Source organism: Myotis daubentonii, chromosome 15 (genome assembly GCF_963259705.1).
Source record: "Myotis daubentonii chromosome 15, mMyoDau2.1, whole genome shotgun sequence".
NCBI classification, from domain to species: Eukaryota; Metazoa; Chordata; class Mammalia; order Chiroptera; family Vespertilionidae; genus Myotis; species Myotis daubentonii.
Genome location: NC_081854.1, coordinates 11,630,558 through 11,650,563, shown reverse-complemented (window position 1 = coordinate 11,650,563; position 20,006 = coordinate 11,630,558). Strand labels below are relative to the sequence as shown.

The 20,006-nt window shown below is 53.9% G+C and overlaps 3 protein-coding genes across 5 annotated transcripts in view; 1 reads left to right on the top strand and 2 right to left on the bottom strand.

The window, feature by feature from the left end:
* ERCC1 (ERCC excision repair 1, endonuclease non-catalytic subunit) overlaps positions 1 to 20,006 on the bottom strand; it is a 202,341-nt gene that overhangs the window by 85,678 nt on the left and 96,657 nt on the right. The gene's annotated exons all lie outside the window — the stretch shown is intronic.
* Positions 1,865 to 11,890, bottom strand: RTN2 (reticulon 2). 3 transcript variants are annotated; one of them, XM_059666145.1, is made up of 11 exons: positions 11,660 to 11,890; positions 9,468 to 9,512; positions 8,899 to 9,369; positions 8,526 to 8,796; positions 7,842 to 8,056; positions 5,283 to 5,490; positions 4,804 to 4,942; positions 4,579 to 4,648; positions 4,414 to 4,460; positions 2,621 to 2,679; positions 1,865 to 2,353 (listed from the first exon to the last, which is right to left on the bottom strand). In XM_059666145.1, the coding sequence occupies exons 1-11, from the start codon at positions 11,691 to 11,693 to the stop codon at positions 2,272 to 2,274; spliced, it is 1,641 nt and encodes a 546-aa protein (XP_059522128.1). In that variant the 5' UTR covers positions 11,694 to 11,890; the 3' UTR covers positions 1,865 to 2,271. The 3 variants fall into 3 exon arrangements, with proteins under 3 accessions (XP_059522128.1, XP_059522126.1, XP_059522127.1); XM_059666143.1 differs by lacking the exon at positions 7,842 to 8,056 and having other exon boundaries at positions 8,539 to 8,796; positions 11,660 to 11,889; XM_059666144.1 differs by lacking the exon at positions 7,842 to 8,056 and having other exon boundaries at positions 8,539 to 8,796; positions 9,468 to 9,509; positions 11,660 to 11,889.
* Positions 12,446 to 17,227, top strand: PPM1N (protein phosphatase, Mg2+/Mn2+ dependent 1N (putative)). The gene is given in 9 exon segments (XM_059667376.1): positions 12,446 to 12,464; positions 13,223 to 13,365; positions 13,368 to 13,452; positions 13,455 to 13,942; positions 15,020 to 15,161; positions 15,164 to 15,217; positions 15,291 to 15,396; positions 15,505 to 15,565; positions 16,681 to 17,227. Coding segments are annotated over 9 exon segments (1,182 nt in total). The 3' UTR covers positions 16,765 to 17,227.

Genomic DNA, 20,006 nt, shown 5'->3' with positions numbered 1-20,006 from the left:
CTGAAGTTTGGGAAATCATGTCATAGATAACAATAGCAGCTTCTGTTTAATGAACATTTGTCATGTGTGTTTCCTTCCACGTCCTGCTTGGATTAGGGTTCAGGATCTGAAAAGAGGAGCCCCACACAAATGAGAGAGAAATTACACGAGATAATTTTGAAATATTGGGGGACCAGGCGGGCAAGTCCAGAAGGACTTCCCCTGATGCTCAGGCCGCTCCAACCTTTTATTGATCTGGGGCAGCCCTTAGGGTAAGGAGATTTCAATGACACACGGACTAGCTCATGAGCAGACAATTTCCAGAAATAGGCAGAATATCTAATCAACAATAACCAACAAGGATTTCCATGAGTATCTAAGGAATTAAGAGAACTAAGGTGGGGATGATGCTTCAGCTACCATTATCTAGATTAACTGGGTGGTTCCTAGATTAACTGGGTGGTGCACAGCCCTGACTTTTGTTAGGGCTTCAAAGGTTGCTAGCTTTTGGGGGTCTCTGTCTATACTCAGCTGGTGAAGACAATGAATGGACTCCGGCAGACATTGGCAGCCATTTATTATGTGCCAGGCAGGCCCTGTGACAAGGGCTTTGCACGTAGATATGGTTAGGGAGACACTTTTTCATTTGAGGAAACCAAGGCTTCAAGAGGTGAAGTCACTTGCTCAAGGTCACCCCAGCCAAGGGGTAGTGAAGCTGGAATTTAAGTTCAGGTCTGCGAATCTTCAGACTTCAGTGTCATTTCTCTTCCTCCCTCAGGTTACAGTTTTGGAACCTGAGGGCCATAGAGGCCATGAGGCCTGGTATTTGGTCCCAGGCAATTGGAACAGAGTGAAGTGGGTGGATGAGAGAAGTTTGGGAGCTAGAATAGACATGGCTCCGTGGTCGATTCGATGGGAGGGGTGAGGGAGTAGAAATCCAGGGCCAAATCCGGGTCTCAGGCAGGCCTGGTGACAATGTGGGCAGAGGACATCCCTGTGTGAAATCAGGTGGGGTGAGTGATGAGTTGGATATGTTTGCGGGGCAGTTGTTCAGAACGCAGTGGCCGCCCTAACCAGTTTGGCTCAGTGGATGGAGCGTCGGCCTGTGGACTGAAGGGTCCCAGGTTTGATTCCGGTCAAGGGCATGTACCTTGGTTGCGGGCACATCCCCAGTAGGAGGTGTGCAGGAGGCAGCTGATCGATGTTTCTCTCTCATCGATGTTTCTGACTCTCTATCCCTCTCCCTTACTCTCTGTAAAAAAAAAAATCAATAAAATCTATTTTTTTTAAAGAAAACAAGGCAGTACCACGCCCAGCTAGCTCAGTCGGTAGAGCATGAGACTCCTAAAAAAACAAGGCAGTGGCCATGTGTCTGGATTTCAGATGAGATGGCTGTGCAGCAGGTAGAGTGTGGGGAACGGCCAGGGGTGCTGCCTTGGGCACAGGTATTGAAAGTGGCTGCCAAGGATTGGTTAGCCCTTGGATGGGCAATCAATCTCTCAGCTTCCTCCCCTCAATCATGTCATCATCTAAACAGATGGTCCAGGGGGCTTCTTCTGCAGAGATGGGGAAGGTTCCTCCTTGAGTGTCGCTTACGTCCTTTTTAAAAAAATGTGTATTTTTATTGATTTCAGAGAGGAAGGGAGAGGGAGAGAGAGATAGAAACATCAATGATGAGAGAGAATCATTGATTGGCTGCCTCCTGCACGCCCCACACTGGGGATGGAGCCTGCAACCCGGGCATGTGCCCTTGGCCAGAATCGAACCCGGGACCCTTCAGTCCGCAGGCCGACGCTCTACTCACTGAGCCAAACCGGCTAGGGCACTTAAGTACTTTTTCGTGAAGGAAGGTGAAAGCCGGAGCGGGCTTGAAGAACAAGAAGGCTTGGGTTTCCACAGAAGTCTTTATTACGGTGTAAATCCAAGCTCAGGCCTCCCCTGGGCCCCATGCAAAGCCCTGGCGTGGGCCCAGCAGCGTCCAGAAGACACCAAGCCCTCACGGCGCCTCCAGCGGCCGGGTAAGTGCAGGGCGGGCGCCCTAGCTAGACAACTACAAGTACCAGCAGGACCTCGGCCAAGGTGCCTCGCTTTTCCTGGACTCCTAGAGCAGAGCCTCTTGGGAAATGTAGTCCTGGCCGCTCAGGCAATTGGCGCCTGGTGTGAGTGATCCAGACACCCACCCGGATATGGCTGGGGCTGAGAAGGGAAGAGGGTGGGGATGAATGGGAGACCGAGGGGGACAGGGGGCTGCAGGTGGCGGGGGCAGGCGTCCCGCGGACAGAGACGCCCTTTTCATTCGGCTTTGGCTTTGGATCCGGAGACTGAGGCTGCTGCCGAGGCAAGGGCTCCGGTCCCTGGGATCTTAGCTCGGATCCTGAGGGAGAAACAGGTAGAGTCAAGAGGGGTAAGACGCTGAGAATGAAGAATGATCAATTCTGAGAACTCAGGGGAAAGCTGGGTTGGGGGACTAGCTGAGTCCCCAAAGCAAGCCCTGCCCTCCAGCTAATGGCTTGGGTTGGAGTTGTCTGGCACCCTACTTTGAGAAGGGGGCATTCAGCCCCAGGAGATTTAGGGACAGGGAATGGGGAGTTCTCACATTCCCCCCTTCCCCATCTCACCCCTCTCCATCCCATGCCCTTACTTAGCTTTGATGTGGCTCAACTGATTGGTCACCAATCCCACATACTGGTCGATCTGGGCCTGGGGAGACCAAGAAAGGATCAAAGGAGAGATTAGAGGGGGGTTCCTCTTCCTAATTTATGCAGGAGGCTGCTTTCTCCCCCACATCCAAGTCAGGATTTGGGGGGATGACTCCACTTTCAACTTTAAACTTGTGCCCTAACCAGTTTGGCTCAGTGGTTAGAGCTTCGACCTGCAGACTGAAGGATCCCAGGTTCGATTCCGGTCAAGGGCATGTACCTTGGTTGCAGGCACATCCCCAGTAGGGGGTGTGCAGGAGGCAGCTGATCGATGTTTCTCTCACACTGATGTCTCTAACTCTCTATCCCTCTCCCTTCCTCTCTGTAAAAAATCAAAATATATTTAAAAAATAAAATAAAATAAACTTTAAAGCTGATGCCCTGAAAGACAGAAGTTCAAGTTGAAGTGCCAGTCGATTGGGCCACACTCTGTGTGGGGCGTGATGTCAGGTAGACGTGAGAATTTGACAGTGAGTCTGTTTCCTGGGCATGACTGTTAATCTTTGAGTGAGGGGTGCGTGTGTGTGTGTGTGTGTGTGTGTGTGTGTGTGTGTGTTTAGGGATAGAGTGAAAGTAGAGGCATTGGTGTTAGCTGTCATTGATTTAAATACTCATTTAATCCGTAGTGTCGGTTGACTTTGAGGTCTGGATGATTCCAGCATGTGAAGAAGTTAGGCCTACCTCTGGCAGGGACATGCGTTAACTCTCAGCTGTGCTGGAGGAGGGAATGTCAGTCCCTCTGTCTGTCTCTGGATAGGATGCATGTCAGTCGGCCTTGGTTCTGTCAGCATTCTGGGCAGAAGTCATCCACCCATTCTGCCGGAGACGTCAGTCCCTGGCCACTGTAGGGAGGGAGAGCGCCAGTCGGGCCACCTGTGTTGCCTGGGATGGAGACCATCAGACCCAGAGTACGTGTGAGGATAGATGGCGTCGGTTTGTCTGTCTGTCTGCAGCTGGACTATGTGTTTGTCAGTCTCTGGTGGTGTCAGGGGGAGAAGGCATTCATCCGCCTGCCTGTTTCTGGCTAGGATGAGTGTTGTTCCGTGTGAGGCTGTGGCAGGGAAAGAAGACATCAGTTAGACTGACTCTGCAGCGAGGACTTGACAGTCAGACCTCGGGCGCATCGTCAGCGAGGAGCATCAGTTAGTCCCCCTGCCTTGGGCTGGGGCATGTCAGTCAAATCCTGGCTCTGTCAGGGAACACCAGTCAAAACCCTGTCTCCGGCTGCTTAAATATATTGGTTAGACCAGTGATGGCGAACCTATGACACGCGTGTCAGAGGTGACACACGAACTCATTTTTTTGGTTGATTATTCTTTGTTAAATGGCATATATATATATATATATATATATATATATATATATATATAATATCAAAAATATAAATCTTTGTTTTACTATGGTTGCAAATATCAAAAATTTTCTATATGTGACACGGCACCAGAGTTAAGTTAGGGTTTCAAAACGCTGACACGCCGAGCTCAGAAGGTTCGCCATCACTGGGTTAGACTCTAGCTCTATTGAGGGCAGCAGCCAGAGCACCTGTGCCTGGCTGGGACCTATGTCAGTCAGACCCTGATCCTTTCAGGGGCAGAAACACCAGTTGTTCCTCTTGTCTCTGGTTGGGACATCTGTCAATGGAACCCGGACTGTAGGGGGGGGGGGCAGCCAGACCACCCATATTTGGCTGGGATACCGCCAACCGAGGGCCTGAAAGAGGGCCTGTCACACTCACCTGATGCTGCCGGTACAGCAGGGGGACGGTGAATACGCCAATCACTCCTGTGGGCACAGAGAGGGGGGTCAGCGTTCTCGCAAGAGATTAACAATTCCATCTAGGTCCCTGTTCCCCTCAATGACCCACCTCCTCACCCAGCCCCCCACAGCCTTCCCAGCTCACCCAGAATGAGAAGAGTCAAACCATTGAAGACGGCACCCACGAAGGTCAAGATGTAGAAGAGAAGGGCGAGCTGGGGGTGGGGGTGAGGGTCAGGGTCAGGGTCAGCAGAGCTTATAAGGCACTCCTCCCCAGGCTCTGAACTTGCCCAGAAATGGTCCTCTTACCCCCCAGGGGAAGGAAGGCGAGTGGTTGGGAACCCAGGAGAGAAGGGGGGCTTTGGGGCACCTTGAGGGAGTCCACGAGGTCTTCTACCAGGAAGAAATGCCGCAGCTGGGTGGCCGCAGACACCACTTTGGAGGCAATCTGCTGGGACAAACGTTCTATCTGCTCCCGAGTCAGGGTCAGGTCCACGTCCAGATAGGCCCTGAGAGGGCAAAGGGGTGCGAGGTGACTCAATGGGGGGGTGGGGCTCAGGCTGAGAGGTGTGGCTGGGACAAGGGCAAGAAATGGGGTTTGGAGGAAAGCCGGGTGTAGAGGGCTAAGGTCAAGCTCAGGGTCAGGGTCAGGAGATGGGATCAAGGATTACAGTTTAGGGCTGCAATTGACAGATCAGAGCATGGTTTAATCAGGGACAGGGCCAGGTTGGAGTCAGAAAGAGGAATAGGATGGGTCAGGACCAGGGTGAGAACTTGGTGCCTGAACTGAGGTCATAGGTCATGACTTAGGGGGTCTGAAGAGTCAGGGTCAGGGCCGGGGGTTCTCACTGGAAGGGGTTGGCACCGTCCCCCCGGTGCACGGCCTGCAGCACTTTTCGGTAAACCCTGAGAGAGATGGTGCCACAGAGCAGCAACAGGGCCACATGGGCGGCCACGGACACGATGCTAAAGTGCAGGAGGCACAACAGGGAGACCATGAGGCCTGTGAAGACCACTCCTGATGTCTTCGTGTCCTTCCAGTACAGCAAGTCCGCCACTGTGGAGGAGGGGAGCAGTCAGGCTGGGGTTTGGGCCTGGCCTGGCTGACCTCTTGACCTCCCACCTCCTGTCTCAGGGCTGAACCATGACCCCTTGACACAGCCGTGTCAGCCTGAACCCAATTTCCAACGTTTTAGTGTCTGCTTTTATTCCATATCGCCTCCCCTCTCCCCTTCTTGGAACACCCAAGTTAACCATCTAGCAAGTCTCTTTATCTTACTCCAAGCATAGATGATGTGTGGACCCAACTTTTGGTCATTATGTATGAAAAATGGAATCGTATATACACACATTTCTGCATCACACATATCTCGATCTACCTTCCCTCCTAGAATTCCCTGCTAGTCAACTGGAATAGCTCTTAATTCATTCTTTTTAATTAAGAGCGCCACAATACTCTGAAGTGTAGCTTCACTGCCATTCATTTTATTCAATCACGTATGTATTGCTGGACCATTCACTGTTCCCTCCCCTCCTTTCCATAACAGTACTGCAAGCCCAGCCTTCTACAGATATTCTTCTCTTTTTTTCTTTTCTTTTTTTACAGAGAGGAAGGGAGAGGGATAGAGAGTTAGAAACATCGATGAGAGAGAAACAACATCGATCAGCTGCCTCCTGCACACCCTCTACTGATGATGTGCCCGCAACCAAGGCACATGCTCTTGACCGGAATCGAACCTGGGACCCTTCAGTCCGCAGGCTGATGCTCTATCCACTGATCCAAACCAGTTAGGGCCCTTCTCTCTGAGAGAGAATCCCAAGGTGGAACGGCTGGGTGGATGTCATAAATACTCCCAGATGGCTTACTAGCAAGACTGTAACAGTGCTCATCTCCATGAGCGAAGCGATGGTGATCTTCCCCAGCATCCTGCCCAGCAGTGGGTGTTACTGTTCTTTATATTTTGGGGCAGCCCGATAGTGTAAAGTGATAGCTCCTTGATATCCCTACCAGCACATTTTCCTAAGTCCTAAATGTATTGATAACCCACCCTCCTTCCTAAGCATCTCAGCCACATTTCTGACCTCTTTCTGAGACCCACCTCCCAAGTCCTATCAATAATCTCCAGACCGGCCCTAGTCGGTTTGGTTCCGTGGATAGAGCGTTGGCCTGCGGACTGAAGGGTCCAGGGTTCGATTCCCAGTGGGGGGGCATGCAGGAGGCAGCCGATCAATGATTCTCTCATCATTAATGTTTCTATCTCTCCCTCCCTCTCCCTTCCTCTCTGAAATCAATAAAGAAATATATTTTAAAAAATTAAAAAAAATAACCTCCAGCCCTAGCCGGTTTGGCTCAGTGGATAGAGCGTCGGCCTGTGGACTGAAGGGTCCCGGGTTCGATTCCAGTCAAGGGCATGTACCAGCCGTGGGCAAACTACTGCCCGCCGGCCGGATCCGGCCCGTTTGAAATGAATAAAACTATTGAAAAAAAAAGACCGTACCCTTTTATGTAATGATGTTTACTTTGAATTTATATTAGTTCACACAAACACTCCATCCATGCTTTTGTTCCGGCCCTCCGGTCCAGTTTAAGAACCCATTGTGGCCCTCGAGTCAAAAAGTTTGCCCAGCCCTGGGTACCTTGGTTGCGGGCACATCCCCAGTGGGAGGTGTGCAGGAGGCAGCTGATCGATATTTCTCTCTCATCAATGTTTCTAACTCTCTATCCCTCTCCCTTCCTCTCTGTAAAAAACCAATAAAATAAAATAAAAAATAACCTCCAGACCCCGTGTTTCATCTCACCCATATACACTGTATCAGCCTCCCCATAATCCGCTACCCAGGAGCCCAGACCCTTCCACTTCTTGCTTCACCCGCTCACCCTCACTCCAATCAAACCCTGACCCATCCCGATGGTTCTTCTCGGAGTCTGACTCCCCTTCGTATCCTCCCTGTACACACCCTCCCATCTACCTTTAACTAGGGCAGGACACCCCCCACCCCCAGGCGCTGGGGCCTCCCCTGCAGGCTCCCCGAGGCCCGCGCCAGCGGGTGGGGGAGGGGCCGGGTCGCCCGAGGCGGGGGCTAAGTTTAGGCTCGCGGGGGGGAGGGGGCCCGGCCTGCAGCTGTGCTGGCCCATCCAGCTCCTGAGTGACAGCGCCGCCTGGGCCTGAGGCTGGGGGAGGGTGCCTTCCTGCTCTTAGACTCCAAAGCCCTGTCTTGGGGGAGAGGGTACCCCACGCTCCCTCCACGCTCTCCCTCGACACCCCCAAACTACCCCCAGCCTCAGCCTGCAGCTCTGGGGAATCTGGGACCAATAGGAAGCATCCTCCCAGACGTGAGGGCGGTAGCGACTCTGGATCCCTTTCCGCCGCCCCCCAGCCCCGATCCCAGCCCGCCCGGCAGGCCCACCTTTACTCCCCATCTCTGCTCCGCGGGAAAGGCTGCGGGCTCCACCGCTTCTCGGGGCTTTTGCCCACTTCAGGGGAGCCCAGAGGGAGGGAGCAGGGGGGGCGGGGCCCCTTCGCGCCCAGCCAATGGCTCTCCACGGAGGTGGGGACAGTTCCCAAAAGGGGTGGTTCTCTTTGTAAACAGCCCCCAGCCGGGGTGTCTGCAAGCAGCCAGCCCTCGGCGGTTCGTGGAGGCTGAGCGTATTCTAAAGTAACGCAGCGTCTGCTGGCCACTGGCTAGCGGATGTGGTCAGGGGAGAGGAGTTTTTGAAAGGCACAGAGTTTACTTATAACTGTCCCACAGCCACATCCAGAGAGCTTTATTTTTTTCTGGGGGTTGGCCTGTCCACAATCAGCCTCTAGGGGGAGCACTCCAAAAGAGGGATGTATTCATATTTTACTTTTTAGCAATCAGCCAATCCTAATGCTCGAAAAAAAAACGGCTAACTTCCCAGTGGAAATCTATATAAAACGAGCCAATGGCGAAAAGGAAAAAAAGAGCCGATGGCAATCTTAGATAACGGGCACTTAAAGGGCGGAATTCATATGTCCAGCCTCCTCCCTTCACTCTCCATTCCTGCGCGAAGTTGGTCCCTTCAAATTGCAACCCGCCCACCCGCGCTGCGATCCGAAGGAGCACCTTCACTCGAGCAGTTTACCTAGAAGGTGTGGTTCCAGTGTGGATTCTGATTGGTCCGTGCTAACAAGGCACTGCCCCGTGATTGGTTCCCGGTCCAGCTGCCTCCTAGGCTCTTCCTCTTTCTCGTCCAGCGAGGGCTCAGCAGGCCATGAGTTCGAATCCCGGGATCCGGGCGGGGACGGGGTCCGCGCCTGGGGGGTCCCAGAGCCAGGGCTGGATGGTGGAGTCAAGGCTCCGGGCGGCGAGGACTGAGCGAATTCGAGTTGTAGTTCCAGTTCTGGCGCGTTAGAGAGAGAAGGCCATGAGCTTGGAGGTGCCCTGGGAAGAGACTAACTGCCCGCCGCCCGGTGACTGGTCCCAGCACGTGGGGACATCTCACCTTTCCCAGCCTCTCTGGCCTCCGATCCGTCGGGCTCCTCGTCTTCCAGGGGCGTGGAGCTACTGGTGGCAGAGTCCTCCCCGGACCCCGCTCCCCGGCCCACCCAGTCCAGCTGGTCCAGCGGGAGCCCCAGGTCCTCCGGGGTGCGCTCGGCCTGCGGGGCAGTGTCAGGGTCTCCCCGGCGCACAGGCTCCGGGGATTGGCTCAGGCTGGGGATGCTCTCCAGGCTGTCGCCCAGGCCGGGCTGGGGGAGTGGGTCTCTGGTTTCCGAGACGGAGCGGCCCTGGGGCCGGGGCCGGCGGGCAGCCGAATCCCGGCGCGCTCCGGAGCCCACCCCGCCGTCGAAGGCAATGTAGGAGAAGGTCAGCTCCCGGGGGGTGCCCCAGTCCTGCGACGTGGTCTCTTCCTCGTCGTCCTCCGAGAACTCCCGGGCTGTGTGCAGCTCCCGGAAATCCGAGTCGTCGTTCCCTCCTGCAGTGAGCAAAGCGGGCGTGACCACCCTCCTCCCCCTCCTCCCCAGCTGTGAGCCTCTTTCAAGTCACATTTTCACGTCCTCCCCCTCCACTTACCTTCCGTGGAGTCAGGGGTAGAGGAGGCCGTAGAGGGAGCTTCTTCTGGGAGAGGGGCGGAAAGCAAAGATTCTTAGAAGTTTAGACCACTGAAGGGTGCCAGTCCTGGGAACCTGGATGGTCGGAGCTAAGGAATCTTAGAACATTTGGGTCCCAGGGCCTTTACAACATTTGCACACAGACTGTAAAGCCTAACCCATTCCTTTTTTATTTTTTAAAATATATTTTATTGTTTTTTTTACAGAGAGGAAGGGCGAGAGATAGAAAGTTAGAAACATTGATGAGAGAGAAACATCAATCAGCTGCCTCCTGCACACCCCCTACTGGGGATGTGCCTGCAACCAAGGTACATGCCCTTGACCGGAATCAAACCTGGGACCCTTCAGTCCACAGGCTGACGCTCTATCCACTGAGCCAAACCAGTCAGGGCAACTCATTTCTTTTTTTAAAAAAAATACATTTTTATTGATTTCAGAAAGGAAGGAAGAGGGAGAGAGAGATAGAAACATTAATGGTAAGAGAGAATCATTAATTGGCTGCCTCCCACACACTCCACACTGAGGATCAAGCCCGCAGTCCAGGCACATGCCCTGACCAGCAATGGAACCGTGACCTCCAGGTTCATAGGTTGACACTCAACCACTGAACCACACTGGCTGGGCAAGTCTAACTCATGTCTATCAGAAGCTCAGTCTTAGAAGTTCAAGTCCAGGAACCCTAATTTCAGACTCTTCAAATTAGGAGTCTTGGGAGGTACCAATTCACTCATTCTTTCAACAACCATTTGGTGAAAGCCCACTATGGACTGGGCACTGTTTTAAACCCAAGGATACAACTGCGAACAATACAGACAAAACCCCTGCCCTCAAAAGCTTCTAGAGGAGACAGACAATAAACAAGTAAATAAATGACGTTGGTGCTTTATGTGTGTGGAGAAAAGAGCTTGATAAGGGAAGAGACCGTGAGAGGGTGCAACTTCAGACAGGGTGGTGAGAAGACTTCTCTGATAAGATGACATTTGAGCAGAGGTCTGAATGAAGAATCCAAGCAGGTATTTAGGGAAGAATCTCCCAGGCAGGTGGAAAAGCTCAGTGCAAAGGCCCTGAGGCTGGCACTGTTTGGCATATTTGAGGAAAAGAGAGGTGCAAATGTGCAATTGGAGCAAAATAACTGAGGGGAAGAAGGGTGGGAGATGAGGGATGATAAATAAGGTGAGAGATCATGTAGGGACACCTTTATAAGCCCAATAAAGACCTTAGAATTTTTGGGATGATACGCTAAAATGCTGAAATAACAAATTCTTAGAATTTTGGCATCTGGACTTCCCAGACATGCAATTGGCTAGATCTGAGGGTGTGGAAATCCCCAGCTGTCAGAACCACGGGAGTGTGGGACAGAATGCGAGACAGGGACTACAAGAGCCCTGGGCACAGAGATCGCGAGGGTCAGACAAGGCTTTTTCAGTTGTGGAATCCTGCCCCTCACAGCTACCGAGCTTGCGGCTTTGCCTACAGGAGATGCTCAAAACCCTTTGGAAATTGGACTCAGACTCCTTCCGCTCCCATCTTGTTTCCTTAGCTGGGGAATGGGATGCCAGGAACCAGAGGGCCGGAGCAGAGTGAGTCTCTTCCAGGGTGACCACTAACCAGTGGTAACGCCTGCGAAGGACCCAGGAGTCCTCGCCCCAACCCAGGGATGGCTGCTTCCCGGGGACAGGAGGTTGGACAGTTTGGGCGAGGTCGGGGCTGCCTGTGAGTCAGGGCAGAAAACAGAGGTGGGATGTGAAGGTGGGTGATAGGGGGGGTGGTGGTGTCAGACTTCTCTTTTCCATCCTGATTCTACCCCTCCATTCAACCGCCCTCCCCGCCCGCAGCGGCCAGCACCAGGCATGGGGACAGCTCCCGGCAAACGTCCTCATCCCCGGGGTGCGGCCTGGCCACACACCCCAGCGACCAGGGCGCCCCCACGCCAGTTATCTCAGTGCCCCCCAACTCCGCCCTGTGTCACCCAAGTCCTCCGGGTCAGGTCGCCCCCGTTGCCGCTAGATCGCGGGGGGAGGGGAGAGCATCCTTTGTCTCCTTCGCCCCCTCCCCCATCCCTGCTCGCCCGCGGCCCGGTGCGGACAGGATACCAGGGAGGAGCCCACCCGGGCCTCTGCGCCCCGCACCAGGCCGGAGCCTGCCCCTACTCACTGCAGTGGGCGAAGACCGGCAGGACCTGCCCCATGGCCCCCCTCGGGCCTGCATCGGGACCCCCGCCCACTCCGGCCACGCCGCCCTGGGCCTGGGGCCGCGGGCACTCATCTCCACCGAGCCCACGACGCCGGCGCCATCCTTGCCGCCGCCTCCTCCCGGGCTGCTCCAGCAGCCGCCACCACCGCCGCCGCCCTTTGCTCGGCTCGGCGGGGCGGGCGGGGCCGCGGCGGGGAAGGCACTGCAGCGCGGAGCTGGGGGCGGGGCCTGAGGGCGGGCGGGGCGGGGCCTGAGGGCGGGCGGGGGTGGGGCAACACCGGGAGGAGGGCGTGGCTTTTGTACTAGAGGAGTAGAGGCTAGGGTATGGGGCCGACAAGTCGGTAAAAGAAAGGGCGGAGTCTGGATGGAAGGGGGCGCGGCCTGTAGGGGAAGAGGTGCGGAGCCTAGGGTGGGGTGAGGGGCTCGGGAAAGAACGGTGGGGGCCATGGATCTCCGAGGAGCGGAGTTAGGGGTGGCACTGAGGAGAAGCAGGATTTGAGTCTGGATTTTCAGAGGGAGTGGGAAAGGGGGGGATAGAAAATACTCAGAAAGTTTTGAGACCTGGAGAAGAGCTCAGACAAGGGTGGGGCTTAAGCCGATTTATAATTACGCATTCCGATAGTTGGGCGGGGTCAGTCAGAGACAGAGGAGCTAGAGGCGTGATATAAAGGGAATAGGAGGCCAGGCACGGGGGGCGTGGCCTAGGAGGTGGGCGTAACCCGCAGAGAGGAGGCGTGCTTTGGCGCAATGTCGGGGCGGGCCTGCAGTGAAGAGGCGGGGCTAGAGGTGGGGCCAGGACGGAGACTATTACGAGTTTGAGGTTGTGGGATTGCATGAGTGGCGGGAGCAGGAAAAGAAGCATCCGAAGTCCGGGGTCGACACCCAGAAGTGGAGAGGTCGAACTAAAAAAATAAAGGATTTAAAGATTTAAAAACGGGGGCGAGACCCCTGAGCTTGGACGGAGCAGGGCTGGTGGGGACTGAAGCCAAGAATGTAGTGTTGAGAACATGGATTCTACAGTTCGTGTCCCAGCTGGTTCTGCGACTCAGTTTCCTCTTCTGTAAACCGGAAATGATGATGTAAAATAGTGTGTAACACATGGTGAATGTGAATGCTACTTTGCTATTATTTTTCCCCGACCCTGATCCCAAACCTCCCTTTGAAGGTGCGAGACAAAGACTCATTAGTCAATCTCTTTGAGTGGCTCGACTTGAGTGCAGATCAAGGAGATTTCGTGGTTTAAAATCTCACAGTGGCCGAGGCCGGTTTGGCTCAGTGGACAGAGCGTCGGCCTGCGGACTGGGGGGTCCCGGGTTCGATTCCGGTCGGGGGCATGTGCCTGGGTTGCGGGCACATCCCCAATGGGAGGTGTGCAGGAGGCGGCTGATCGATGTTTCTCTCTGATCGATGTTTCTGGCTCTCTATCTCTCTCCCTTCCTCTCTGTAAAAAATCGATAAAATATAAAGAACAAAAAAATCTCACAGTGGAGGGGATTAATGCAGTGGCGGGGGGGGGGGGGTCAGGTGCAGAGGGTGAAGCCTTCCTGATCCCAGGACTGAAGGGTGGTGGCCCTTGCCCGCCTGCGGAGCGTCTGCTCTGGCCAGCGCAAAAGGAGGAGGGGGCAGAGGAGGAGGAGGGGCGCAGGGCTCCCAACGGGCCTCGCCTCAGTTCCTCCTGGACGCCCCGCGATGCGCTCAGCGGCCGCACGGGGGTGAGGCAGCCTCTTGGGGCCTGCGCTTCGGAGCGAGCGCAGCGCAGGTCGGCGCGCGCACATGGAGGACGCGCATTGCGCTTGGCTCGCGTTACCCGGGCTGCCCCAGGGCTGGGCTTTCTTTGCTGTCCTTGACGGCCAAGGCGGAGCGCGAGCAGCCCTCCTCGGCGCGCGCTACCTGCCCCGGCACATGCTCTTGGCGTGGGACCCTGCGCCTGGCGAGCCAGAGGGCGTGTGCGGGGCGCTTCGCCTGGCTTTCTGGAGCGCAGACGCACGCCTGAGCTCGCTCTGGCCCCGCGGCGAACCACGCGGCTCTACCGCGGTGGTGTTACTCGTCTCCCCGCGCTTTCTGTACCTGGCACACTGCGGTGACTCTCGCGCGGTGCTGAGCCGCGCTGGAGCTGTTGCCTTCAGCACCGAGGGCCATCGACCCCTCCGGCTCCGGGAACGCGAGCGTATCCGTGCGCTTCTCTGCGCGCAGCTGTTGGATACGTGCCTGTGCAAGGTCCTGGGGTGGGGCTTGGGGCGAGGAGCCTAATGGTTTTAGGGCGGAAGGGCTTTAATGGAGAGGCATGGGTAAAACTAAACGGGGTGGAGTTCCACTAAAAGGCTTCTGCTGGAATGGGGCAGAGCCGGAGGGCTGCCTTGAAGCAAGATGGAAAAGTGGTACTTGAAGTGCTAAATAAATAAGTGGGAAGGGTTTAAGAGAAAGGGCGTGGTCTTTTGGGTGGGAGGGCCCTGGGTTATAGGAGTGGGTCTTGTTTTTTAATTTAATTTTTATTTATTGATTGTAGAAAGAGAAGAAAAGAGAAAGACATTAATTTATTATTCCACTTATACATTCATTGGTTGACTCTTGTATGTGCCCTAACTGGGAATCGAACCCGCAACCTTGGTGTATCAGCACAATGCTCTAACCAAATGAGCTACCCAGTCAGGGCCCAGAGTGGGTCTGTTTTTTTTTGTTTTTTTTTCTTTTAAGAGAGGGAGCCAAAACCGGTTTGGCTCAGTGGATAGAGCGTCAGCCTGCGGACTGAAAGGTCCCAGGTTCGACTCCGGTCAAGGGCATGTACCTGGGTTGCGGGCACATCCCCAGTGGGCGATGTGCAGGAGGCGGCTGGTTGATGTTTCTCTCTCATCGATGTTTCTGACTCTCTATCTCTCTCCCTTCCTCTCTGTAAAAAATCAATAAAATATATTTAAAAAAAAAAAAAAAAGAGGGAGAGAGAAATAGAAACATCAATGATGAGAAAGAATCATTGATCGGCTGCCTCCTGCACACCCCCTACTGGGGATCGAGCCCGAAAACCGGGCATGTGCCCTGACGGGGAATTGAACCATGACCTCCTGGTTCATAGATCAGTGTTCAACCACTGAGCCACACAGGCCAGGCGGAGTGGGTCTTGAGGTCTGATTAGGACCAGGAGGCGCAGCTAGAGTGGGAGGAGCTTTGGGGAGGGGGCGTGGTTCTCTTAGCGCCGGCGGGGCTAGACCAGTAAGGGGTGTGGCCTAAGGGATCTGTCCCTGTGAGATGGCTGGGTTTAGACTGGCAGATGGGCGGGGCTTGAGAGTAATGGGGCGACCCACACCAGAACTCAGGGATTATTAGGGAGCTCTGCTTCCGAGAGCGTGGGGCCCCGCGCTGGGGCGTTCAATCATGTCCCACTGCTGTATACTCTCTCTTCTCCACCTTCAGGGCGGCCCGGACAACATGACCTGCATCCTGGTCTGCTTACCCGGGGCGCCCCAGGCCTTGCGAGGAGGAAGGAGCTAGAGCTGGATGCAGCCCTGGGCCGCAGGGTCGCGGGTGGGCAAGCTCTAGAAGCCCAGCGGGAAGGGTGGTGGCAGGGGCACTCCCATAATCCTTGCCTTCTTCTCAGCGCTGTGTTCCTCTGCCCAGGGGCCCCCCAGCCTGAGCAAGGTGTTCAGGACTCTGGCCTCTGAGGACATCCCGGATTTACCTCCTGGGGGAGGGCTGTACTGCATGTGAGTCGGGTGGGAGGGGGTAGAATGGGGGGGGGAGGTGGCCAGAGGAGGGTCTCGTCCTGAGGGCCCCCCCCCCCCCCCCACACACACACACACTCTGCTCTCCAGGGCCGCTGTCATCGCTGAAGCTTATTCTCAGCTCTTCCAGGCCTCAGGGCAGCGCTGGGCGGTAAGGACCCTCTGTTCTTGAATGTTTCTCTTGGAAACATGTAATCCAGACCCTCCCCCCGCCCCACACACCTCCTTTAGGGATAGGGAAATTGAGGTCAGAGGAGACAAGGGACTCCTGGCTTGAAGCATCGTGCTAGTATTACGGTGGGGAAGCAGAGCAGAAGAGACTGCTCCCCCGCCAAGAAATGTGCCCCTGCAATGCTCTGTGAAGCCCCATCATTCCAAGCACCACCCCCTCCATCCAGGAATAAGGCAGAAACATTCAAGGAATGTTGTGGACCAGGCCTGGGTGCACTCCGGGCCAAGAGATCCCTGAGGATGGTCTGGGTCTTGGAGAGAGGCTGTGAATTGGGCCCAGGCAGCCTAAGAGAACTGGAGATGTCCAAAGGGGCGGTGGGTGGGCCACATAAAGGCAGAGTGAGGTGGGGCTCCGAGTGGAAATGGGAAGGAGGAAGCCAGGGCCCTAGGCTTTCGCATAGCAGAAAAGAGAGTTTGGTTATTCCCACTTAAAGGAGGGCGGCTGGTGCTAGTTTCTGAGCAGCAGGAGGAAGTATTTGTCAGAATTGTTTTGAGTTGTGAGTGACAAACCCAATTCAATCTGGGAAAGCAAAACAGGGAATTTACTGGGCCATGTAATTGAAGAGTTCGGGGACTTAAGGCATGACTGCGTCCAGTTGTCAGATGATGTCATCAGGAACTGTCTCTCAGTTTTATTTCCTCTGAGTTGGCTTCGTGCCCAGGCAGGGTCTGAGCTCGAGGGAGCAGAGACTTGTAGCTCCAGCCTCACACCCCATGAGCTTAGCATCCTCCGTGGAAAGAAGGCACCGGTTTCCCAGGAGTTGCAGCAATGGCTCCAGAGCTGGTTTTCATCGGCCGCCCTGGGTCACATGCCTGCCAGTCACTGTGTCTCTGACTGGCCAGTCTGTGGACACAAGCCTACCCCTAGAGCTTAGGGTTGGGGGTCCAGTGCATCCAAACCGGATGGATTGAGAGATGGGGGATGCTGGTCCCCCCAAAGGGAAATAGGAGTGGTAGTTTCTAGAATATAGGGGAGTAGATACTGAGAGACTAGAAGGGGTGTCTATGCACCATCTCTTATGTTTTATGTTATAGAAGGTGCAGAACAGGGCTGGGAAGGCCACTGGCACCCATTCAAGCTCGGCCTTGGACTTCAGGCCTGACAGCTGTCGTCCTTAGGGGTCCCCCTGTTGTTCTTTGGGGCCCTAAGGGAACTTAGAAACCTCTCCTTCCTCAGCTACAAAGAACAGCGGAAGGAAGAAAAGCTGATAGAGGAACCTCAAAAGGTTTATTTCCCCTTCTCCTACTTCCCTCTCACAAAAAAGTCTTATGAGAGGGGGAATTCCACTCACCATCTAGATGGAAAACACACACCCCAAAACCAAATGTTTAGAGCTGAACGGATCCTGAAGGATCACCCAGTTCAATAACCGTCTCTCCCCTTTCCATTTCTCATCTGTTATGGAGGAGCTAGGGGAGATGTTATTATGAAATTAGAATTACATAATTCAAGATACATTTTTCTTATAGAAAAAAAAAAACCACAGACACACCCCCCGCCCCCCAAACATCATTTGCCCAGTCATTTGGCAAATATATTGGGCACCTGCTCACAGCCATCAGCCAGGGGGCCTCACTGAGATTCCTGTCTATTCTAGGGGCCCACCTCCTAGTGTGTGTGGGCAAACAGCAAACAAGGGAACTGATAAACAAGGTCACCTCAGACACTGACAAGTGTCTCAAGGCAAATAAAACAGGGGGATGTGGTAAGAAAGGCTACTTTGGTTTTTTAAAATTGTTATTCATTTATTATTATTTTTTTTTGAATGGCAGTAAGTTCCCTTGGTTCAAATTCAAGGGTACAAAAAGGTATAAAATGAGAAGTCTTGCCCTAGCCGGTTTGGCTCAGTGGATAGAGCATCGGCCTGATGACTGAAGGGTCCCAGGTCCGATTCCCGCAAAGGACACATGCCCAAGTTGCGGGCTCGATCCCCCGGGGGGGGGGGCGCGGGCGGGGGGCGTGCAGGAGGCAGCCTATCAATGATTCTCTCATCATGTTTCTATCTCTCTCCCTCTCCCTTCCTCTCTGAAATCAATAAAAATATTTTTAAAGTAAATAAATAAAATGAGAAGTGTTTCTCCATCCCCACCCCGCAGCCCTTGGGGATGGATGCTTTAGACCAGGGGTCCTCAAACTACAGCCCGTGGGCCACATGCAAATACAAATATTGTATTTGTTCCCGTTTTGTTTGTTTACTTCAAAATAAGATATGTGCAGTGTGCATAGGAATTTGTTCATAGTTTTTTTTTTAAACTATAGTCCGGCCCTCCAATGGTCTGAGGGACAGTGAACTGGCCCCCTGTTTAAAAAGTCTGAGGACCCCTGCTTTAGACAGGCGGATCAGTCTGAGGAGGGGACAATAAACAGAGATCTGACAGAGAAGCAGCCGGCCATATAAACACTCCAGGGAAGTGTCCCAAGGCAGACCAGTGCGAAAGCCTAGAGACAGGATCAAACTTGGTATTTTCTTTAAAAAAAAATAGTATTGATTTGAGAGAAACATTGATTTTTTTTGTTCCACTTATTAATGCATGTATTGGTTGATGCTTTTATGGGCTCTGACGGAGGGTCAAACACGCAACCTTGGTGTATTGGGACAACACTCGAACCAACTGAGCCTGGCTAGGGCTGGAACTTGGCATTTTCAGGATGAGGCTTGAGAATTCTATGATCATCGACTACTCCACAATCCCATTCCCTATCCTGCTGGTAACCACTGCCATGAGTTGGGAGTGGCTTTTTCCAGACTTTTGATTCTGCACATACACCCATGTATATGGTGTTTCCTTGATCGTTTCCATATCCTATGTAGCATTTGGCAGTTTGTTTGTTTTTCCACTCAATGATATGTTGGGGGTAGTTTCATGCCATTTGCACGCCTCATTCTTTTTTTTAATATATCTTTATTATTTTTAAATTTATTTATTAAGTTATTACATATGTATCCTTATCCACACATTATCCCCCCCGTTCCTCCCTGCACTCCTCATGCTTTTTAGCTGCTGCCCAGTTCTTCAGATAAGGGATGTGCAATGGTTTTCCTATCCATCCTCCTCTTTTTTTTTTTAAATATATTTTATTGATTTTTTACAGAGAGGAAGGGAGCGGGATAGAGAGTTAGAAACATCGATCAGCTGCCTCCTGCACACCTCCCACTGGGGATGTGCCTGCAACTAAGGTACATGCCCTTGACCGGAATCGAACCTGGGACCTTTCAGTCCGTAGGCCGATGCTCTAGCCACTGAGCCAAACCGGTTAGGGTGCCAGCCTCCTCTTGATGGACCTGTAGGCTATTTCCAGTTTCTTGCCCTCACATCACTGCTGCCATCAAGATCTTGGTCAGGCTCCTTGTGTACATTTGCAAGGGTTTCTCTAGTGCAGGGAGTCTTACTACCTGTTTTACACAACACGAGTTAAGAATGGCTTTTACATTTTAAAGGGCTGTAAAAGACACGTGAAAGGGACTCTATGCCTAATACGCCTAAAACATCTACTAGAAAAAGTTTGCTGACTGCAGTGCGGGTGGCACACAGAAGCACCACCCCTCCCATTTCACAGATGGAAAAGCTGAGACCCAGAGAGGAGAAAGGACTTGCCCAAGGTCACACAGAACTGGAGCTCTTATTCAGTTGAATACCTGGGTGTTGAAATGCTGTTCTGAGTCTGGCTGAGTTAGTGACTCACAGAAATACGAGGAAGTCTACACTTGTTCCCAAAGAACTTACAGCCTGAGGAGACACACAGAGAAACAATTCTAACCCAGGTGGGCCCGGGTTCAAGGGCTCCCAGGGTGAGCTGGAGCAGTCACTCGATTCTGCAGGAGAATTAATGTCAGCACATGTCCTAACAGCATCAGGTGAGGCAGGGGCTATGGCTTGGACAAAGGCTGGGAAGGTTGATTGGCTCACCTGGACCCTGAGTATTGTTCGTTTTACACTTCGCACCAAGCACCACCGGCTCTGGGGGTTCAGGCAAGAGGCTTATAGCCCAGATATATCCCCTGCCTCCAGGCCTCAGTTTCCCCTTCTGTAAACGGCAGACTGATGATTCCCCAGGCTTCTGCCCCCGACTGGGGCACCTTACCCCGGCCAGGTGGCGCCTTGCAGGAGAGGTGGGACCTCAGGAGTGACGTCACGCGGGCGGGGCCGGCGGGACCAGCTGCGGAAGCTTCGGCGGGTGTTGGGGTTCAGCCCGCAGCCCGCGCGGGGCGGGGGGATGGGGCTCGCGGGAGCGGGTACCGGGGAGGGTCGCCCCGCCTTCGTGCCCCCCAGTTGCGGGATGATCGTGCCATTCTCCGCGGGCGGGACTGAGTGACGGCGGGGCGAGCGTGGGGAGGGAGCCGGGGGCCTTGTCCCCCTGG